At 40.6% G+C, this 19,587-nt stretch overlaps 1 protein-coding gene across 10 annotated transcripts in view; it reads right to left on the bottom strand.

Annotated features, from left to right (window-relative positions):
• The window catches only part of LOC105560215 (peripheral plasma membrane protein CASK), a 208,148-nt gene that overhangs the window by 5,193 nt on the left and 183,368 nt on the right, over positions 1–19,587 (bottom strand). For 4 of the 10 annotated variants that reach the window (XM_012009114.1, XM_012009115.1, XM_012009116.1 and 1 more), the window contains 3 exons: positions 15,529–15,558; positions 11,909–12,146; positions 1,062–1,118 (listed from right to left, as the gene is read on the bottom strand). In XM_012009114.1, coding sequence (XP_011864504.1) covers positions 1,062–1,118; positions 11,909–12,146; positions 15,529–15,558 — 325 coding nt within the window. The remainder of the gene's footprint in view (positions 1–1,061; positions 1,119–11,908; positions 12,147–15,528; positions 15,559–19,587) is intronic. The other 6 variants (XM_012009117.1, XM_012009118.1, XM_012009119.1 and 3 more) reach the window with 3 other exon arrangements.

The raw sequence follows: 19,587 nt of genomic DNA, 5'->3' as shown, positions 1-19,587 counted from the left end.
GATCGTAGGGAGGAAGTGCTCGTTTTTCACACTTTTGGCAAGATATTTCCAAAGTACTGTTGCTCGCTAACATTTAGAACAATCAGTCGATTACGAATTGTAAGCCCCGATTGTGATCGTGCTGCCGCGAGTACGCTTGCAAGTGAAATCGTGCGAAATAAGCATAAGTGCACAGAATGTTTTGTAGCGGACGCATGCATTAAAGCACGCTGCGTAAAAGCATCTATTAATTTATAATGCAGAATGCACCATGGTACTCGTATTAATAAATTATAATTGGCATAATGCTCTCCGTAAAGTTTCATAACGTTGCAAAATTTCTCATTTACACAAAGCCTGGCAACTTTTAAAAGCTTTTTGTTACTGATGCTTTAATTTCACATCGTCGATGTGAAATTCATACTCATGCATTGCGTGAGATACTTTTACAATTATGTAATTCAATAATATTGATGAAGATACGTGTCAAGTAGGTAAGTACGTAACAATCGATATTTTTGAAATTAATACGCAAGGCTCCTTTATACAACGAATCCTTATTAAATTACAAGATTGTTGCATATCTGTATTATATTTTACTGTAGAAAATAAATTGCCTAGTGCGTATGTTGTATGAACACCATTTGCTTCACTGTCTGACGATACATTTTTTACGTGGACTAACTATAAAATGTAAAACATATAGTTTTCGAAACTTGTTATCCAACTTTAATAATACATTATACAATTCCTTGCGAATATTTAGTTAATGTGGTGCACAAGTGTTTGATCAAAACAGATATTTCGCGCGTAATATAACAATACTTGTTAGTATTAACGTTATAAGTGTCGCTCGCGCGCATTTATATTGTGATGAAATTTCGAGAATGACAAATTTCACGTGCGAAATGAACCGCGCGCCCTTTCCCGCAAATCGGCGAAAGACTTTTTCGTCCCACTTTCCAATCTCCTCTCTCTGTACTGATGCGTGTATCAGAAGCATGGGTCCAGTCTGTACTTCATGCGTCTAAAAGTACGTCCTACGTGACTCTACACGTGTCTACCTGAAGGCAGAGACGTACCTGTCGAGCCGTCGCAGCCTTCGGTGTGAGAAGAACATCCACCTTCTCCTTCAGCATCTAGCCCCGCATAACACATATAAACAACAGATATATCACTGGCAGCTAATTATTCTTGTATGCGCTAGCTCTTCATTTGCCTATTCCTAATCCCTCCCCCATGCCACCCACTTAGCGCCAGCAGGCGCGCACGTAGTGATATACGACGACCGAAAGTTTCTTGCTACATGTTCTTAAAGCATTCAGCCCTTGATTTGCATACGACTTGAGCAGCCGCAATCCGCAATTAGCACTTCTAATCTGACCTTAAACATTCGAAATCGTGGAGCTGTTCCTTCAATCTATCGTGCTGTCTTACTTGCTGTGTTACCTGCGTTCTTTTTCAAATTAACCAGCCCGACTGTTGAACGCGTGTGTCGCGAAAGTAAAAAAACTCGCGAGTGATAAACTATCTTGCGGATAACTCCGACGTGCTTCTTCTACGCGTTTCGTTGCTTTTGCCGGCTTACCATAGCATCGTCTTTTCATCAAAAGTAAGAGATTTATGGTTAACACAAAGGCAATGGCATCTTAAAATTTCATGGATCAGTAACTATCGAAAGTAACGATTACGTTCGTGTTTTATTTCTACCGCCTGGAGATGATAGATGCTCTTAGCCAAACGGAACGGTTTCAGGAACGTTCGTATCCAGCTTCGAGATTCGAAATCGATACGGCTTTATACGCCACGTGGGGTTTGAATTATAAAATCGGTTCCAATGGTAACGTTTAAGAGATAACACTCGGCCTATAAATGTAATTGATTACACAATTTAGTAAAATGTATATGAACATCCAATATCTATCTACGCACTTATCTAATCGTTATTAGGTTAAACATAAAATGTTTCTGATTGTATATCCCCACGGAAAAAAATATATTTCATTATATATAAAGAAAAGTAGAAAGGATACATTCGTTTTGTATTACTCGTATATGCGTTATAAGAAAAATATACTACTACTATAAATGTAATACCAATAAATTGTAATTTTTCATATATCATTCATATGTATTAAAAATATATGATAAAATGTATTATATATATATACTATAATAGTGGTTATATAATTATATACGTCTATAAATGTATGCATTGTATATTTTTATATATTGTATCATATATTTTATATAAAAATATTAAAAGGAATATAAAAGGAAGTGTATATAAAATATATGTATATTCCCTAATAGCACATGTAGGTACTGCGAACGTTTGGAGGATATCTATAGACTGTGAACGGTACATCTTTTGGTATACAGGGTGTTATGTAATACCCGCATCAACGCTTATTGTGGGATAGAGTGGACTAGACTAAGTCGAAAAGTCCTCTACCATTTTGCAATTTTCGCAAAAGTCAGCGAGTTATTAATTATTAAAAATCGCTGTCTTAGGCCGGCCCACTGCCCAATTCAAACGTGCGACGAGATCGATCGATCGTTACAACTCTCTGCGCGCCTAGTAACGATCGATCGATCTCGCCGCACGTTTGAATTGCCCAGTGAGAAATGATTCGTCGATCGACGTCGAAACGACGTCGAATCGACATCGACACCGGCGAATTGGCGTCGATTCGACGTCGTTTCGACGTCGATCGACGAATCATTTCTCACTGGGTGGGCAGTGGGCCGGCCTAAAACAGCGATTTTTAATAATTAATAACTCGCTGACTTTTGCGAAAATTGCAAAATGGTAGAGGACTTTTCGACTTACAATTAGTCTAGTCCACTCTATCTCACAATAAGCGTTGATGCGGGTATTACATAACACCCTGTATATTCGGTACGTGTTACTCACATCTCAATAAACACAGTTAAGCTTATGTTATGTAATCAAGGATATACACGTCTATGTGTATAATATTGCATTAGGTGTTCTAAGTATCTTAGAATTTAGGCTCTCAACGCTTTACCAGCGCGGATCAAATTGATTCCATTTGCCACAACTGTTAGATCTGATTTCTCGCCACTTCTTATATACTGCTGTTAGTTGATTTTTAAATACGAGAAAGTGTAATCGCCGCCTCGCGGCAGCGAAAAACGTTATTGCGAAATTATAAAAATATAATTTAAATATTGTTCATATATTTCACATACACCTACATTTTCAGTATATTTTGACATATATAATATTGTATATACGATTTTTTAAATAGAATTTTTATATACCAAATGTATGAAATATATTACCATATATATTCTTCTCTCTCTCTCTCTCTTTCTCGCGAATGATTAAAGAAGCGTATATTAATAAGCTCCTTTGAGAAAAAAGATTAATTGTGATAAGGGCGATAGGAGCACATGGCGATAAAGCGAAACTTGACAATGTGCTTATAAAGAGATGGAATGAAACCGAACACGATTGTTAGTTGTTTAACAAAATAAATATCGACGTGTTTAATATAATGTCAGACGTTTCGGTCGCTGATACTGACGCTTTATCGTCATATGCTCCTATCGCCTTTATCATATGTAATAATTAAAGAATCTGAGGACTCACGTACGCGACAAAGATCCGCCGAATGCCGATCCACGAACGCGTCGAATTTACCTTGAAACGCGAGATACGTGGTGAAAACACGCCGTACAACGTTACTGAAGTAACGTAATAGTTGAACGTACAAAAACAATTGTTTTTGTACGTTGAAATATTTCGTTGTGCCAAGTGGTAACAGCCCATACGTCACAAGGTCGACCGTACGTAGTTGTTTACGAGCGCGCCGCGAAGGCCGTGACTTTGCGGGAGTTACCTGGCCGGGCCATTCACACGGCGACACTCGAGCAGAGAGGTAGCGGCGCGAGCTGTCGTTATTAATTACAATACATCGGACTGAACGCTTGATGTACGTTTTTCGACGTCAAATATCCCGTGCCGGCGACCAACGTGTTCCGGCGTGTGAAACTCGAGGCTCACTCTCAAGTCTCTCAAAGCTATCGCATGGTTCCTCGGCGGCGATTAAATCCACCAAACGGACGAGACTTCGATGCAGTGTGATCCAGCGATTCGAGGACCGGAGTTAAGGACTGAATCACGCAGATAGCAAGTGTATCTGTGAAATTTGTGAACGCAGCGGTGCGTTGAAAGACTTTCGTATGACTTTAAATCGCCGCCGATCGTACAAGCGGCTCGCCGCGTCGCATTTTCGGGAGTGCCGGGTATCGTGCGATCGCGGTTATCAGTTCGCTGTGCTATCGGTACTAATTACAATACATCGGACTGAACGCTTGATGTGCGTTTCTTGACGTCAAATATTCCGTGCTGACAACCAACGTTCCGGTGTGTAAAACTCGTGGCTCACTTTCAAGCCTTTTAAAGCTATCGCATGGTTTCTCGGTGGCGATTAAACCCACCAAACGGACGAGACTTCGATGCAGTGTGATCCAGCGATTCGAGGACTGAATCACGCAGAAAGCAAGTGCATCCGTGAAATTTGTGAACTCAACAATGCGTTGAAAGACTTTCGTATGATGACTTTAAATCGCCGCGTCGGATTTTCGGGAGTGCCGGGTATCGTGCGATTGCGATTATCAGTGCGTTCTCGTAATTCCGACTTCGGGAGTGTTGTGCAATGTGTTGGGAGTGCTGGGCAAAATGTTGGGAGCGCTGTGCGCGATATTATCGGTCAGCGTGTAACCACGTTCTCTCCGCGTTTTCGGGCGCGATCGCCTTATCACAGTCCCTCGCGTCAGGAGGACGAGTGCGTTCGTACCGGCGAGGAGTCGCAATAATCTTCATAGCGGAGAGTTATTTCTCGTCTGCTCCCGCGGGATTCGTCCACGACGTCTAGTTCGGTGTACCGTCGAAAGTTGGAGATTCCGCGTTGCAGGGCTGGAATTAAACGCTGGTTTTCTCGGCGGTTCCCGGAAGCTGTCGCTTTGGCAATGAATCAACGACGAACTACCGTTCGTGTTTCACTGCGCGTGTTCGAGAAGTAAATTAAATATTCCGAAAGGAGATTTTTCCCTTTCTTTCTTTCTCTTATTACGTGCTCCTCCATTAATATTAATAATAGCGTCAGTTTTGCTTGAACGATAATGAGACTTAACAGTAGCGAGAATATGAATAGAACGAGTGCCCGACTCTATCAACTGAATAAGTTGAATTTACAATCAGTTTCCTTAGTCTTGCTTTAACGATTAACGTGGTTACGAATGTATATATTATTTTGCGAATGTATATATATAATATTTCAGCTTTATGCTTTAACCTTTGCTGTGTTTTACTAATTCTAGGTACGGCGGATCCTGCTATTCCACATCGATTATTAACTTTTTAATTAACTTTAGACAACTTTCAGTTGTAAAATACATGCATGAACGGTGAAATGTTTTTATTTGACAAATAAAGATCAACTTCGGACAATTCACTTGGTACAATTTGCGAAAAGTAACGTGTACTCTTTCCGTTTAGCATCGCGGCGAGCGTAATCCAAAGTGTGCGGGCACTTAATAGATTCGAGGCAAGTCGACTGGGTACCCCGATATCAATCGGATATCGATAACCTTTAGACAATTCTTTCCAAATGCATTTTTTTCACGCAACAGACACAAGCGACAAGTTGATAATTTTGTCGAACTTTAGATTCGCATTTTTTTTTGTTTTCAAATCCGGCTGTTATCGGTTTCGATTTGCCTCGGACAGTTGGTACCCGAGAATTATTTGTGCCCGCACATATAACAAGCTGCAGCGAGCAATGCATGTATTTTATTTCTCTTAAATATATTTATTCGTAACCACGCAGTTTTCCACAAGGATCGTTCTATTTCACTTATATGTCAATGAAAAGAAACACGGTTTCTGAATAATGGGAGAGCACAATATATGCTCGCGCGAATTTGTACTCTCGCCTAACAGCCTGGCGTCATGCGGATTGAGAGAAAAGAGGTGACTGTCGTTGATTCGCTGCCGAAACGACCGCTGTCGGGAGCGGTCTGGAAGATCCGGGATTCGTTCCCTCCTGCAGCGCGTCTTCGACGTTCGACGGGCCGCTTAGCTTTTCTTCGCGGATTAATCCCGCGGGTCCCGAAAGAAATCAGAGTACGCTTAGCTCGCTCTCCACCATCAAGATCCTTCTTCTCTGCGTCGGATACTAACCGACGTACCTCTTGGAGGGACTTTGATCTGGCCGAAACTCGTCGGCCAGTTATCCTCCCCAGAACGCGGTGATTTCTCGCGATTTTTTTCGCTTTCGTCGCGTCTTAATTAGCTTCGAGTCACGGGAGTGCCGTACAAGATGTAGCGCGCGATCGTAATTGTGAGTGTTGTGAGTGTTGGCTGCCGTCCCGAGACAACCCCGGAGGAAGGAACCCTACGAAGCCTGACATCCCGAGCAGTCTGAGAGGAGGTGGAGGCCTGAGGAAGGCATCAGGCGCCGGCGGAGCAACATGCGGTAAGTGTTGATTTATACACATTATATTATGCGCGGAAAGATCACTCGCGCTTTCAATTGGATTTACCCGGGGAGAGGATAAAAATTAGAGAAAAATGTTTGAAATAGAAACTTGTTCAAAGAGTAGAATATTTTAAAAGAGTTAAGCGATTATTTTATTGACCGTCTCTTTTACGCCCTGCTTTAATTTGAATATTTGTCTGTTCAGAATCATCGTAGCGACGTTGCAGAGTAACTCCGCTGTTGCGCATCGGTGTCGGTGAGTGATGAATACATTTTTATAATTGAGGTCACGTATCTATGATTACGTCAAATATATCGCAGAGATGCTTGTCAAATTACGACGATAAATTATTATGAATTTTATATTTCATAGATCCGTTGCCTTAAAATAGATAGACTGGAATCGATTAGGACTTGATATTTAATCCTAGATAAATCACATAAATTGATTTTGTGCCTTGATTTTATGCATTGATTATGTGTTAAAATAAAAAAAATAAAAAATGAAATTAATAAAATAAATAAACATAATAGGTATTGCATAAAATGATATACGTAATATTTATTACTGAGTAACAAATACCTTGTTTTATTTCCTCATGCTCCCTCTTGCCAAATATTGTCTTCCAGGATTAAATATTATATAAATTGTGGCGCAAAAATGCAATGTATATGCTTAGAGATATTTTCAGTATGCATATATCACGACCGAAAATAAATATTTCACGTATAACCTATTGAATACGTAGTTCATTTAACAAATTGATACAATATCTATAATCTATTTGACAAAATCATGTGCGTCTTTACGATTATTAATTATTTGTCTCTATAACGCGCCAATTTTAACCTAAACTTTTACAGTCTATCTATGTGCATTGAAAACTGGTTTTTACACCAGTTAAAGCGATATGACATGAGATCCAATAAACGGTTATTCCGCGAAAAACTTTTTGCAGCGATAATTTTTAAGTTGGTCAATTTCGCGTTACTTTAAATTATAGTTGATTTTGAGAGATGTAATATTAATTTTTAATACACCATGAAATAATTTTGAACGGATTACGCACGATATATGGTAACTAGATGCAGCTATCAAAATTCAAATTGTATTCGCTCGAGTGCACAAAATATTCACATTAGCACAATTTTGCGCAGGAAATTTATTATTCCTTTCGGATCTCACGTCATTAATTTCTCACCCACTTGAGGCGAGATTCGATATTCGAAACGATAAATCGAAAATGTGGACCTTAGATTTCTTCAGCTCGCGTTTTGTCACTCATTTACTTTGCATTGTTATTAAGTTCTGCATGCAACAGATTTAAAATTCCTATCGTTCATGAAAAGTAATCGGATCCATTAATAGCCCGTTGATTAAACTTTTTTGTCAAGATTCGGAGTTTCTGATTATATCGCATTCGATAGTAAAATTGCTATCATTCGCGAAAAGTAGTCGAATTTATTCGGATTATACACAGCTTTTTCTCAAGATATATATTCTGATTAAATAATATCTCTTTATTCTTAATCAAAGATGTTATCACGCGTGTAAATTAGAGTATCTAAGACAATTAATAGATTTTGGATGTTAGTAATTCCGTAATTAATTTAATTGCTATAAATGGTCCTTCGCGACGCGGTCGTGTTTCGCGCATCGTGGGAAAGAGCGTAAAGTCACTACGCTCATTTGCCGGCTATGATCAGCCGGCAATAGAAGGAGTATTTCTCCTTCCTGTCTCTGGCTATATCGCCAGAGTGGATTTGGCCAGGAAACGGTAAGTCCATATACTGGCCAGAAGAGGACGTATACAAGGTAGGTTGGTGTTCAACACCAGCTAAGTAATGTAACATATGCACGTAAGATAATATTTTTTGCACATACAAGTGTATGTGCATGTTTGGAGACGAAAAAGTCTCTGGTTTAATTCCCATTAGCCGCGAACTTAAAATCTCTTAAACTCCCTTTAAAAATCTTCCCTAATCTCGGGTAATCGCGGTCGCGACTAATTAAAATATTAATAAACTAAACAAACTAAAATCAATACGGGTGGGTAAAATATGATGTTAAGTAAACAGGAATATGACTAGGTAAACATGAATACCTAGGAATATGGATAGATAGGAACAATCTAGAGATAAAAGTTCGGTTAGGTTCGGTTAGGTAGGGACACAGGGGGGATTGTAATTCGACAATATGATGTTAATTATGTAAGAATTATGTAAGAAGTTAAAATTATGTATTTTTCCAGTACATTGTAACTACGTAATATTATATAATATTATTTAATTGACATATTACTAATTAGTATATAATTAGTAATATGACAAATAATATCATATAATGTAATAATTTTTTCTTTGTTACATAATTCCAGAGTATGTTACTACTATGTAATATTATTTATAATGAAATTATGTAATACTAGTGCCGGATATATTACACGAAATCAGTACAAAAACGTATGATAATATAAAATTCGCTAAATTAATGAGTTTAAGAAATTTTTGTCATTTTTATAATTTTGTAGAATATTCAAGTTTTGATTATTTATTCACAATTTCGCGTTTCAAAAATTATTGCCAATTATTAAATAATATTCATATATCACAATATCAGTTGATTTATTCGCCGCGTTTAACAATGCAAATTTTAGATTATAGTTTATTTTTTATTTAATCATTGACTAATATCACAGAATTTTTAAATAAAAATCTTAATAATAAAAAGTTGATCGTTATTTTTTTTAATATTTACAATAGTCAAATACCTGATTTAAAAATAGTGAATTTTAGTATCATTACACTTGTTTCGAACGCTTTCGTAATTCGGCATCAGTAAAATAGTTCAAATACTTTATATTGTATTTATATTAATGTATGTATGTAAATATCTCAAAATTTTTATATTGTGTTTTATAATTTTATTTACTTTCTATATGCTTTGTATAAAATAAATTGTAATTTTATACATTGTTATACATATACTGTAATTTTTATGCTTAGAAAAAATAAAAAGCATACAACCACAAAGAAAAGAGGACCGCCAGTTGGCGGGGGTGGTGGAGGGCCTCTGGAGGTTGATCTGCTTTTACCAGTTGAAACATTAATTTTAGTTTAATAGAATTTTAATTGTGCCTCAAAAAGAGACAGAGAAACAAATTTATGTACCTTATACAAAAATGAAAAATGATAAAATAGCTAAAGCTAAAAGTTGAGAAAAAACATAATTGTTATAACCTTTCATTTTTGTATAAGGTACCTAAATTTGTTTCTCTGTCCCTTTTTGAGCCACAATTAAAATTCTATCAAACTAAAATTTACTTCAAATTAACTAAAAGAGAGTGGCAATTTTATTACCTTTTTGAAATTAAGTTTTTTTTAAATCATTTATAATTTATAAAAGTTATGGTATATGTGTGTATACGAGTATTTCTATATCTTCTTAAAAGAAAAATTTATTCAAAATTGATCAAAGATTTGCAATATACACACATATATATTATACACTATGTATACTTATACATAGTGTATAAATTTATTTATTTATAACCAAAAATGTAAAGTTAAATTTAGCTAAAATGGATTGAATCGCAATAATATTCGGTAAAAGCAGAACAGCCTTACGAATAGATAATTTTTCTTATTCACCTTCCTCGTGATCGTCAGATTGTCGTCATATATTTTCACTTACTTTTTGAAATATATATTTTTCCGTGGGGGTATTCAGCACTAGATACGTGGGATGTGAATTTTATAAAAATTTATATAAATATAAACCTAGTAATCTGTTATTAGCTATTTTTACTATATATCGTGAAAAAGCTAATGGTTACGTAATATGCATTAAATATCATAATTAATTCTTACTAATTACTGATTATATACATTATTAATTATCACATACTATTAATTATCAATTTTGTTTAGATAGCTATTATTACGTTTTAAAAAGAGAATTATTACGATTTGGAGAGACTAATCAATGCGCGTAATGTCTGTATTCTTTCGCGGAAAGAAAACTGTAGCTACCGTAGCGCAAAACTGCATGTGGCGACTAAATTTCAGTTGTAAAATATGAACAGCTAATATTTAGTTGGGATAGCTAAATATTTTGCTACTGTGCCTATTGTATTAAGTGCGACAGCAAACCGTTTGCTGCGTTTTAGAAATTTATATTTAAGGCAGCAAAATATTTATAGTAAATCATGATTAGCTATGGTAGCGAAAAAATATTTTTTCAGTGTTTGAAACGAAAAAGTTCCAGATTTCTGCAAACATTTTCTGTATCAGAAGCAAATGAAAGTATGGAGTAGTAATCACAGATATCAAACATTGTTTCGTTTCCGTTGGAAATCCCTCGGGGACCACCGTAGTGAAACGGTAATTACCTAACTGATCCATCAAGTCGAATGAATAATACACTATCAGTACGCATCTCATTTAGCAGTATAGTCGATTGGTAACAACGATATCACATGCTCCATCGAAAACCTGTACACATCGAACAACACAGAGACGACATCGTGTTTCATCAGCACATTCGTTTATTTTTTGGCAGCAATGACTTGGTGAAAATCAGTGGGAATTGAGTGGAGTCATCAGATGTGATTGGATGATGATGGATCGATTGAGCGGCGGTGAAAGAATGCCACGTAACAATGATTTTCTCAATCGGCGAAATTTCTGATTCTCCGTTCTGTACTCGAGAGAGACTCTGCGATCTGCTGGAACCAGTGATTACCGCACTCATTCTACTCGAGTTTTTAACCAAAATTATCCTTATCCTAAACGTTTCACGTCACAGCCAACCAGCTGGAGAAAGAAAATTATTCTCACGACGAACGTTTAACGTAAGATCACAATTGAAAATACTCTCGCAACGAAATGGTCAAGAAATTTTATGCTTTTACGCTCAATTGTTCGATAAAACGCGGAGAGTACATACTCTTTGGAACAATACTTTTCACCGTTGTCACATCGAATATATTTTCCTTCCCATTCCAAAGAACTCCGTCCATTTCGCGGGATAACAATCTAGCAGGTAAAACATGATCGATATTCTCATTAAGAGGATCTCTCAGCCATCTTTTTTTACCGACACAGGCAAATATAGTTTTTACGCTTGTAATTCTTTTTATCAGCTTTTATGCACAAAATAATACCATGATAAGTTGCGGACTGCACAGCAGAACATTTTCATACCTAAAACACTCAGTTCAGAAGCCTAATAAAAGAGATGGCTGAGGGATCCTCTTAAGCGATGAAAAAAAAAGAAGAAGAACGACGCAGAGATGACCGCAAATATCGTTCTTCGTTTTTGCGCATCTGATATCGTAAGCGGTATTCGTGTTCCACGGACGAGCAAATTATATACGCAAGAACGACTAACACGGGAGTTGCGGGAGTTACGTTACCTTGTTCTTGCTTGTTCTTCTCCATGGACATGCAAGCGATGCGCCACTCCTGAAGTTCGGGCGACGGGATAAGGCCCGCGGAACCAGCCGCGTTATCCTTCCGCGCCTGCCACCAGTGATGATCATCCTTGCTGATGATCTGCAGAATGTCACCGGTTCTGAAAGCGATCCCGGCCTGCGCGCACGGTATCAGCTCGTCCTCCAGTGGATCGTAGTCGAATTGCGCTCGAACGAAAATCTGTTGGTACAGCAAGGATCACGTTAAAATTCTTTAGTGACGCTGCGGACGTCGTTATTGCTATCGATCACTGTTAGATTCGACGTCAAGGATTTCACTTCGCGTCGATATATTTAACGAGAGAGAGAGAGAGAAAGAAAGAGAAAGAGAGATAAAGAGAGAGAAATTACATACGAGAAACTACTACAAGGTGGAGAGTACGTGAGAGATAATCGATAAGATAAATGTGCATCTTACACAGTGAAATCATTAACATCTATTGGATTAGTAAGGAGAGCTTTAATTAACAACAATAGGTCCTCGATCACATGAGACGTGACTAAGATATCGTTCTACGGCTATATCGATCGCTGATGGACCTACACAGTAGCGCTGCGCTAGACAGTAGCGTACGAATCTAGGTATTGCGAAGAAAGCGAGAAGAGATGCGACGTGGTAAGCACTGGCAGTAGCTCTTGTAAAGAGTAACAGTACAATGTTAGAGAATGTACAAATGTATCGAATGGCAAACAGAGCGCTACGCAAGTACGCCCGAATTGACGCGTTGCACGACGCATGGCAGATCCGTGGACAAATTCACACGTTACCTCGAGAATAACCAGCGATCGACTCGTAGCTCGATTTCGCCACATCGCTTAAAAGTTACGGGGGGGTGAGGGACACGTGAAAAAACACGCGAATTTTCCAGACGAAATGTAGACTCGCTGGTCTCCGAACGTCGCTGTATGACGTTTTACAATCGGTACGCAGTTAGAGGCCATCGACTTTAGTTCAGGGGGGGAGCCTGTACGGTTTTCTCTCTTTTTTCTTTACAGTCAATCGGTACACTCATCGGGGGCAGGACACGGGGAATTGTGCGAGCTTTTTGTTGTAATGCCACCAGCGACACGATTCGGTCATCTAGCGATGCGCAAATACGCAGTACGTGTAAAGGCATACATAGATATATATATATACATAGTACACGTATGAGTGATTCCGTTTCACAAGAAGCTCAAGCACTAGTTGCTGCACATCGCGCAAGGACAGACGCACACGTATACGCACGCACGCACGCATACCGAGAAGATATGCACGATGCAGATATGCGCGCGGCCACTACATGAATGTGTGAGTGAAGAACGGCGCATGAGAAGGTATAATGTATATATATATAATAGTAAGTAATAATGAACGGTATGGTTGCACAGACACACAGTGGACGGAGAGTGGCTTCCGGTTAGCGCACGTATCGTTCGCGAAACAGAGCTGCGGGAGGGGCCTTCGATAATGCACTCGGAGAGACGCAGGAGGAGGGTTGGGAGGACAGGGGGGGGGGAGGAGGAAAGGACGACTGTCCGTTTTGATTTCTGTACGAATATTACTTGTCCGGCGTATGCAAGTCTCGCAATTGTATCGGTTTTAATTACAATTAGGAATTTTCCGGATATACCCCAAGTCCGAGTATCGACAATTCCGAACTAATTAACGGGTCCCGCGCTAATTAGAGCCGGTACGGGCGAGTATTTGCGACTGCACAGCGCCGGCTGAATGTACACCGCGGCTTTGTCCGCTGGCAAATTTATAATATTATTTTATTATCGTCCCTTCGCGTTTAATAGACTGGCAATTAACGCACGCGCACGGCGCGCCTTCGCTCTTATAATTTACCGGTAGGCTGATTCGATTTAATATTCGTACAGGTCCGTGTGCGATAATTTTCTTTTACGTATCGATCGAAATTGTGGGGTCGTCGTCACTTCTGGTAACGGTGGGGTTCCGACAGAGTGCACGGTTAAAATCTTATCGCCGTTCGTACAAACCGACAATACAAAAAAGAAACACGAAGGTATACTACGTACTCTCTAAAAGTCAATCGGTGGATTATCACTGAAAACAGTGAGTCGTCACTAATTTGAAGAAAATCCACACGGAGAGAGAATTTTCTTTTAAAAATTTGCCCTGAAAACCATGTCGTGGGACAACGTGGCATTTTGAAGAACTGTAGGAGAGTTTTTGGAAATTTTACCATACATTCTACTAGTAAAATGTATACTAAGTATAATCACTAGTAGAATGTATGGTAAAATTTGAAAAACTCTGAGAAAATTCTTTGAAATGACACATTGTCCCACGATTACATGATTTTCATGATAAATTTTAAGAGAAAATTCTCTCCGTGCACCGATTGACTTTTAAAGAGTACAAGAGGAATTAATTGTAAGAGTTTCATGCGTACTGCTAAAAATTAAATGTTTCGGGAGTCAATGAAATCGTGATACAAAACAAAGGTCAACTTACGTTTGTTCCTAATTCCTGGACCGTAAGGCGCTTGTAGGATTTTAGGTCCCACAATTTCGAAAATCCCGGATGCGAGCGATCGAATGTACAAGGGCAGACATTCTCTCGCGGATGTACTCGCGATTAATCGTAACATTCTGCCAACGTGTGGCCCGTTGAACTATCAACACATTTTCGTCCGTACGTTCCCGGAATTAGTGCGCCTCCTCTCTCTTTGTTGGCGTCATGTCAGCAAGTGTTTCCTTTGAAAATATCGAAACCCGTTCGAGCAAGGGCCACACGTTTTCAGACGGGACGACCGCGTTTCCATGAATTACGTCGAGTGCTTTGAGAAGCGAAAGAACTTCTTTTGGCAAGAAACACATGGGCGCCCGGACGAAGGGAGAGGCTGTTAAATTTATGTAGCTATCGTCAATACACAGAATACTTTTATCCGCAAAATTATAAACAGGTGTAACAACTTACTTGCACGCGTAAGCTTGCACACGTAAGCTTGCGTTAGTAAGGTATTTTTTTTAGTGCTTTTGCTCCGAAATTTAATTCAACAAACTTTATCTTGTATTCCACAATTTCTCGTAGACTACTAATGACTCGAAATAAAAATGGCTGCAACAAAATTCAAATACTTTCTTCTCAGCTTCGCTTCTAGAACATACGACCGAAAGAAACACGGCAATTCTTATACACGGTACAGCGACTGCGCTTTTTCTTTTATCTCTAAAGCATTCCTCCGAGCGTCCATGCGAACAGGATTTTTTTCTTTTTATGAAGGCATCTATAAGCGAACGTATCGATACTCGCACTGGAGGGCTCCTGTCGCGGGGTTGAAGCATTGCGAAAAAAAGAGGGAGAAGACGCGCGGGATTAAAAAAAGGGAGGGAAAAGTTGATAAACACGAAAATCCGAGTAAAGTCCTACTTTTCAGCGATGGCGTGTGTAGATGATGATATAAGAACAGAGACAGTACGAGGCATTTGTACAAAATGTGTATGTGGGTACGTGTACGTGTGTATATATATATGAATATAATATATAAGTATATGTACGCATAGCCTTCTAACTACAGCAGTCCAATCACACCAGATCAAGTGGCGGTACTTACTAACACTGGCAGAGGCTTAATCCTGAACAACTAGAGTGTTGAGGAAACAGAAAAAAAGGAAGATCAATTAATTAATCATGTTTCAAAGTCGCACCAAAGCGTAATACGGATTTTAATCGAGAACCCTCCCCCACGCGTGCGTCGCGCGAGGGGAGAAGAAAAGTGATAAGAATGACACAATCAATGATAAAAACAGCACCTACGGTTGAGTCGCACGCGTCAACGCTTCCGAGATGCACGGTGCGCATTGCTGTGTGGCACATGCAGGCTTTACTAGATCCCCTCGTATTATCGAACGAAGATGCCTTTCGTACTCTCGACTTGTACGAGCGTTGGGCCCCCGCGCGCGGACTTACGCGCACGATATCCAAATTGGTGGTGTGAAACCGCTGTTGTTAACGAAAAGTGCTCGAGTCCCCGAGATACGGAAAGATCAATCTCGCGCGCGGAAAATCACTTTCGCACGACTGTAGCATGTCGGCTTTCAGCCCAAGTTACCGGCCTTTCCGCACCGAATCAGCGATACAATTGATTAAGCCGTCACTTTCAATCGTTAATCGGGAATACGCAGCAAAATTGATGGCCAGCGATAGTGAAAAAGTTTCACCCAAGCGTGGAGAGGCGCTCGAAATATCGACTCTTACGTACTTTGTGCGTTTCATTGCGTCCCGCATTGTGCAAGTACCGCTGATGCAGCATGAAGAGTACCGCTATTGATACGCAATCCAAGTAAACGGGCAATGGTAACGGTCGTTAATTGTCGCCCGCTTATTTAGATTTCGTGCAAAGTGATATTGCACACATAGATTGTCGTCGTACAGCGCTGTGTGCCCAACACCTGTCGCGAGTCGAATGTACGAAGTAATTTCGTGCTCGCAGTTCTACGGCACGTGCGTGGCGCGGAAATGCGAGTTTCGAGCGAGAACTCTCGATGCTTCCTGTCGGGAGTCGGGAGGAATCAAAGCGGACTGGTATACAATTAGCAAACATTCTAATGCTCGGCGGTAAACGCCTCGCGTTTTACGCGATGGAGAAGTTCCCTTTTGGGGCGCGTTCGAAATAAAGGTACTCTCAAGCGGGGGGGGGGGGGGGAGCGAGCCGGTACAAGTTCTCGCGGTTTATCTCTCGATTGCGCGCATCCGCGGATCGAATCGACCGTTCGCGTTAGCCGCCAAAAGTATCGCATTCGCGCGATACAATTTTCCCGGTCTCTTTCCAAATCTCGCGCCCTACGAACGGGCGGAGCTCGTTTCCGACGGTGTTCTCGTGTTGACGCGAGACACGCTTTACCCCTGTAGTGGGCCCCTCGAAGGTACGCAATAGCTTGATTGTCACGCCGCGATTTCGTTAACAATCGCTTCTACGTCAAGCGAATGGTGGCACAGTGATTTATAATACAAAGTGAATGAATGCGAAATCATGGGTAACGTCGATTCGGAGTGAATAAAAATGAGACTGTAAAAAAAAAATAACAACGGTGCAACACGCAAATTTAATTAAGGAACTCTGCGAATTGGCTTTATAATATGTTTGTCGGCTTCAATATTTCAACCTTATCTTCATCGCGGATCTCGATATGAAATTTATATTCAAAATGCCTGGAGATAGAGCGCGTGTCCGCTAATGGATTTAACCATCGGTAAATAACGTTAGTTAAATATATGCCGATGCCCTTCGTGAGTAAATTACATTTCGGGGACGGCGTAAAATAATGCGGAGGCAAATTGGACGATGGGGTTAATTACCCGAAACAAATTGGGATTTATTGCGCCGCGAGCCGAACGCATCATTTTTGACAAATCGATACCGCGCAACCCCGTTTTCTTGGTCTCCGGCGACGGGTGGAGGGAGGGGGAGGGGTGGCGGTCCATGTGCCCGCGCGACGCGGAAATTTCTATCCTATCTGATTACAAATTCCTATCTCGCTTCGATTCGGACGAGAGGAATAATGACGCGAGTCCCTTTTATGAAACCGATTCCGCAGACGCGCCTCCCGAAACTTCGGGCCGCGCTGCTCGAATAAAGTCACCGGCGCGATTGTGCCCATCCCGTTTCCATAGTAACGTCGCAGAGAGGACAGTGCATGGACATGGTGGTTTCGGTATGTGGGTCTCCGACGTGCATTGGAAGCTGCGCTCTACTTCAAAGAAGAAATGAACGGGCGTACGAACGGGGGGGGGGGGGTTGGGGGGTGTTGGGTTTGACGATGGTATGCCGCTGATGGGATTTCCAGGCGACACCGGGAAAGACAATTCTACTCAGTGATATAGCAGGTACTGCGCTATCGACAACTCGTCTGGTGGACTGACTGCTGCTGATGCTGCTGAATCCTCTTGTCGATTTCCACCGGGGGCCGGACCGTGTGCTTCCGAGCGCCAGACCAGAAGAACCAGGCTTCGGGCTTGCCTCTCGGAAGAGGGAGACGAAAAGAGAGAGAGAGAGAAAGAGAGAGAGAGAGAGGGGGGGAGAGAGAGAGAGGCGTATCGCAGTGCAGAATAAACTCGACTGAAAAATCTGCGGCGGTTCCATCGCGATAGCGATATGGACCTTCCCCGATTGAATTACCAACGTCCGCAATACCGGCTCGTACTCCCCGTCGTCGCCGCCGATTTAAAACACGATTGAAAAATCTATACCACTTTTTTCAGATAGTTACCAATATCCCGTGATAATGGATTATAACGCAGTTTTGAAAAGTTCTGTGCTCGACAGGCGAATTAACGCGACGGATGCACCGCGTGCTTAAATATCTTTTTGATCCGCGTGTTAAATACTGTTTTAATCGAATCTGCCTCGACACAGCACTGCGACATGTCTCTCGAAGAATCGATCGTGCGAAATGATCTTTCGCTACAAGGGTGAAAGTTCTATGTGGATTGTGAATACCGTGGACAATGTAGACCGAGGTTGTCGGGGTGAAGAGAACACAGACACGTAAAGATTACCTATTTCATCCACGCATACTGCAATTAACGTGTGTGTGTGTGTGTGTGTGTGAGAGAGAGAGAGAAAGAGAGAGATATGGTGACGATGTGGGTAGGGGTAGCGAGCAAAAAGCAACACGTGAATGCGGGGATGAAACGCGACTACAGCCACGAAAGATTTTTCCAACGTTTTCCGGATCCAGCCGGGAAACCCACCGTCGAGTTTGCCCCGAACGTCGCCCGACGACACGGAATTTTTACGGACGTCTCTCCCGCACGCGATCGTAGGGACGTTACGTCGAGTTACATTTTCGTTTCCCACGATAACTTTCGCGAAGCTAGGACGTCATAAATCGAAAGCGCAAACCGTCGGCGGGCAGAAGATGCCGCGCGTGCTGAGAATGAAATCCGAGATCGGAGGATCAACGCCGGCGGATGGGATTTCGGTGCGTTTCGTGTTTAATCCGTATTTCTCGTACGAAAGAGTAGTCGTGAGTGAAAAATGTAGCTTGTCCCGTTAAAAAGCACGCGCCGCCGAACAACATGTTTAGTCCACGTATTAAAAATTTTCGGTGAGATAATAAATAATAAAAAAAAAACAATAAGACTTCTTTCTTGCATTGTTACAAAAAAAAACATTTTTTCGCCGTACATTGGCCGTAGCGTAATCGGATCCATTTATCTACACTCAAAAAAATGATCTCGCAACTGCGGCAACAATTTTCTAGGTACGAGAAAATAACTGCATGTTTTGCATTTAATCGATTTAAATAACAGAAACAAAATTTCTATCTCGACTGTTAGCGAATGTTAGGAAGAAAGTCTTTCTGTGACGTCCATTATAACGTTTGATTGTGGCACGTACACAGTTATATTCCTTAAGGCCTGTGTTCACTCGCAACTTTTATGGAATAGTCGCAAGTTGATTGGCTACACATTTCTCGAAATTTGAACCAAGTTCTAGCTGTGGCACCGAAATTCATTTTTATCCAATGTGAATGACTTGGGCTCAGTTTTTCATTTTCTGGTTAACTGTTAACCGGAGTAGAAAAAGATGGAGAGTCGGCTAACTCCTGGTTAACCAGAAAATGAAAAAGCCGGGCCCTAATCAAGAAACCTAAACTTTCCATAAGAT

This window comes from Vollenhovia emeryi, unplaced genomic scaffold, assembly GCF_000949405.1.
Source record: "Vollenhovia emeryi isolate VEMERY1.0 unplaced genomic scaffold, V.emery_V1.0 DF939236.1, whole genome shotgun sequence".
In the NCBI taxonomy this organism is placed as follows: domain Eukaryota; kingdom Metazoa; phylum Arthropoda; class Insecta; order Hymenoptera; family Formicidae; genus Vollenhovia; species Vollenhovia emeryi.
This window is presented reverse-complemented; position numbering and strand designations above follow the sequence as displayed.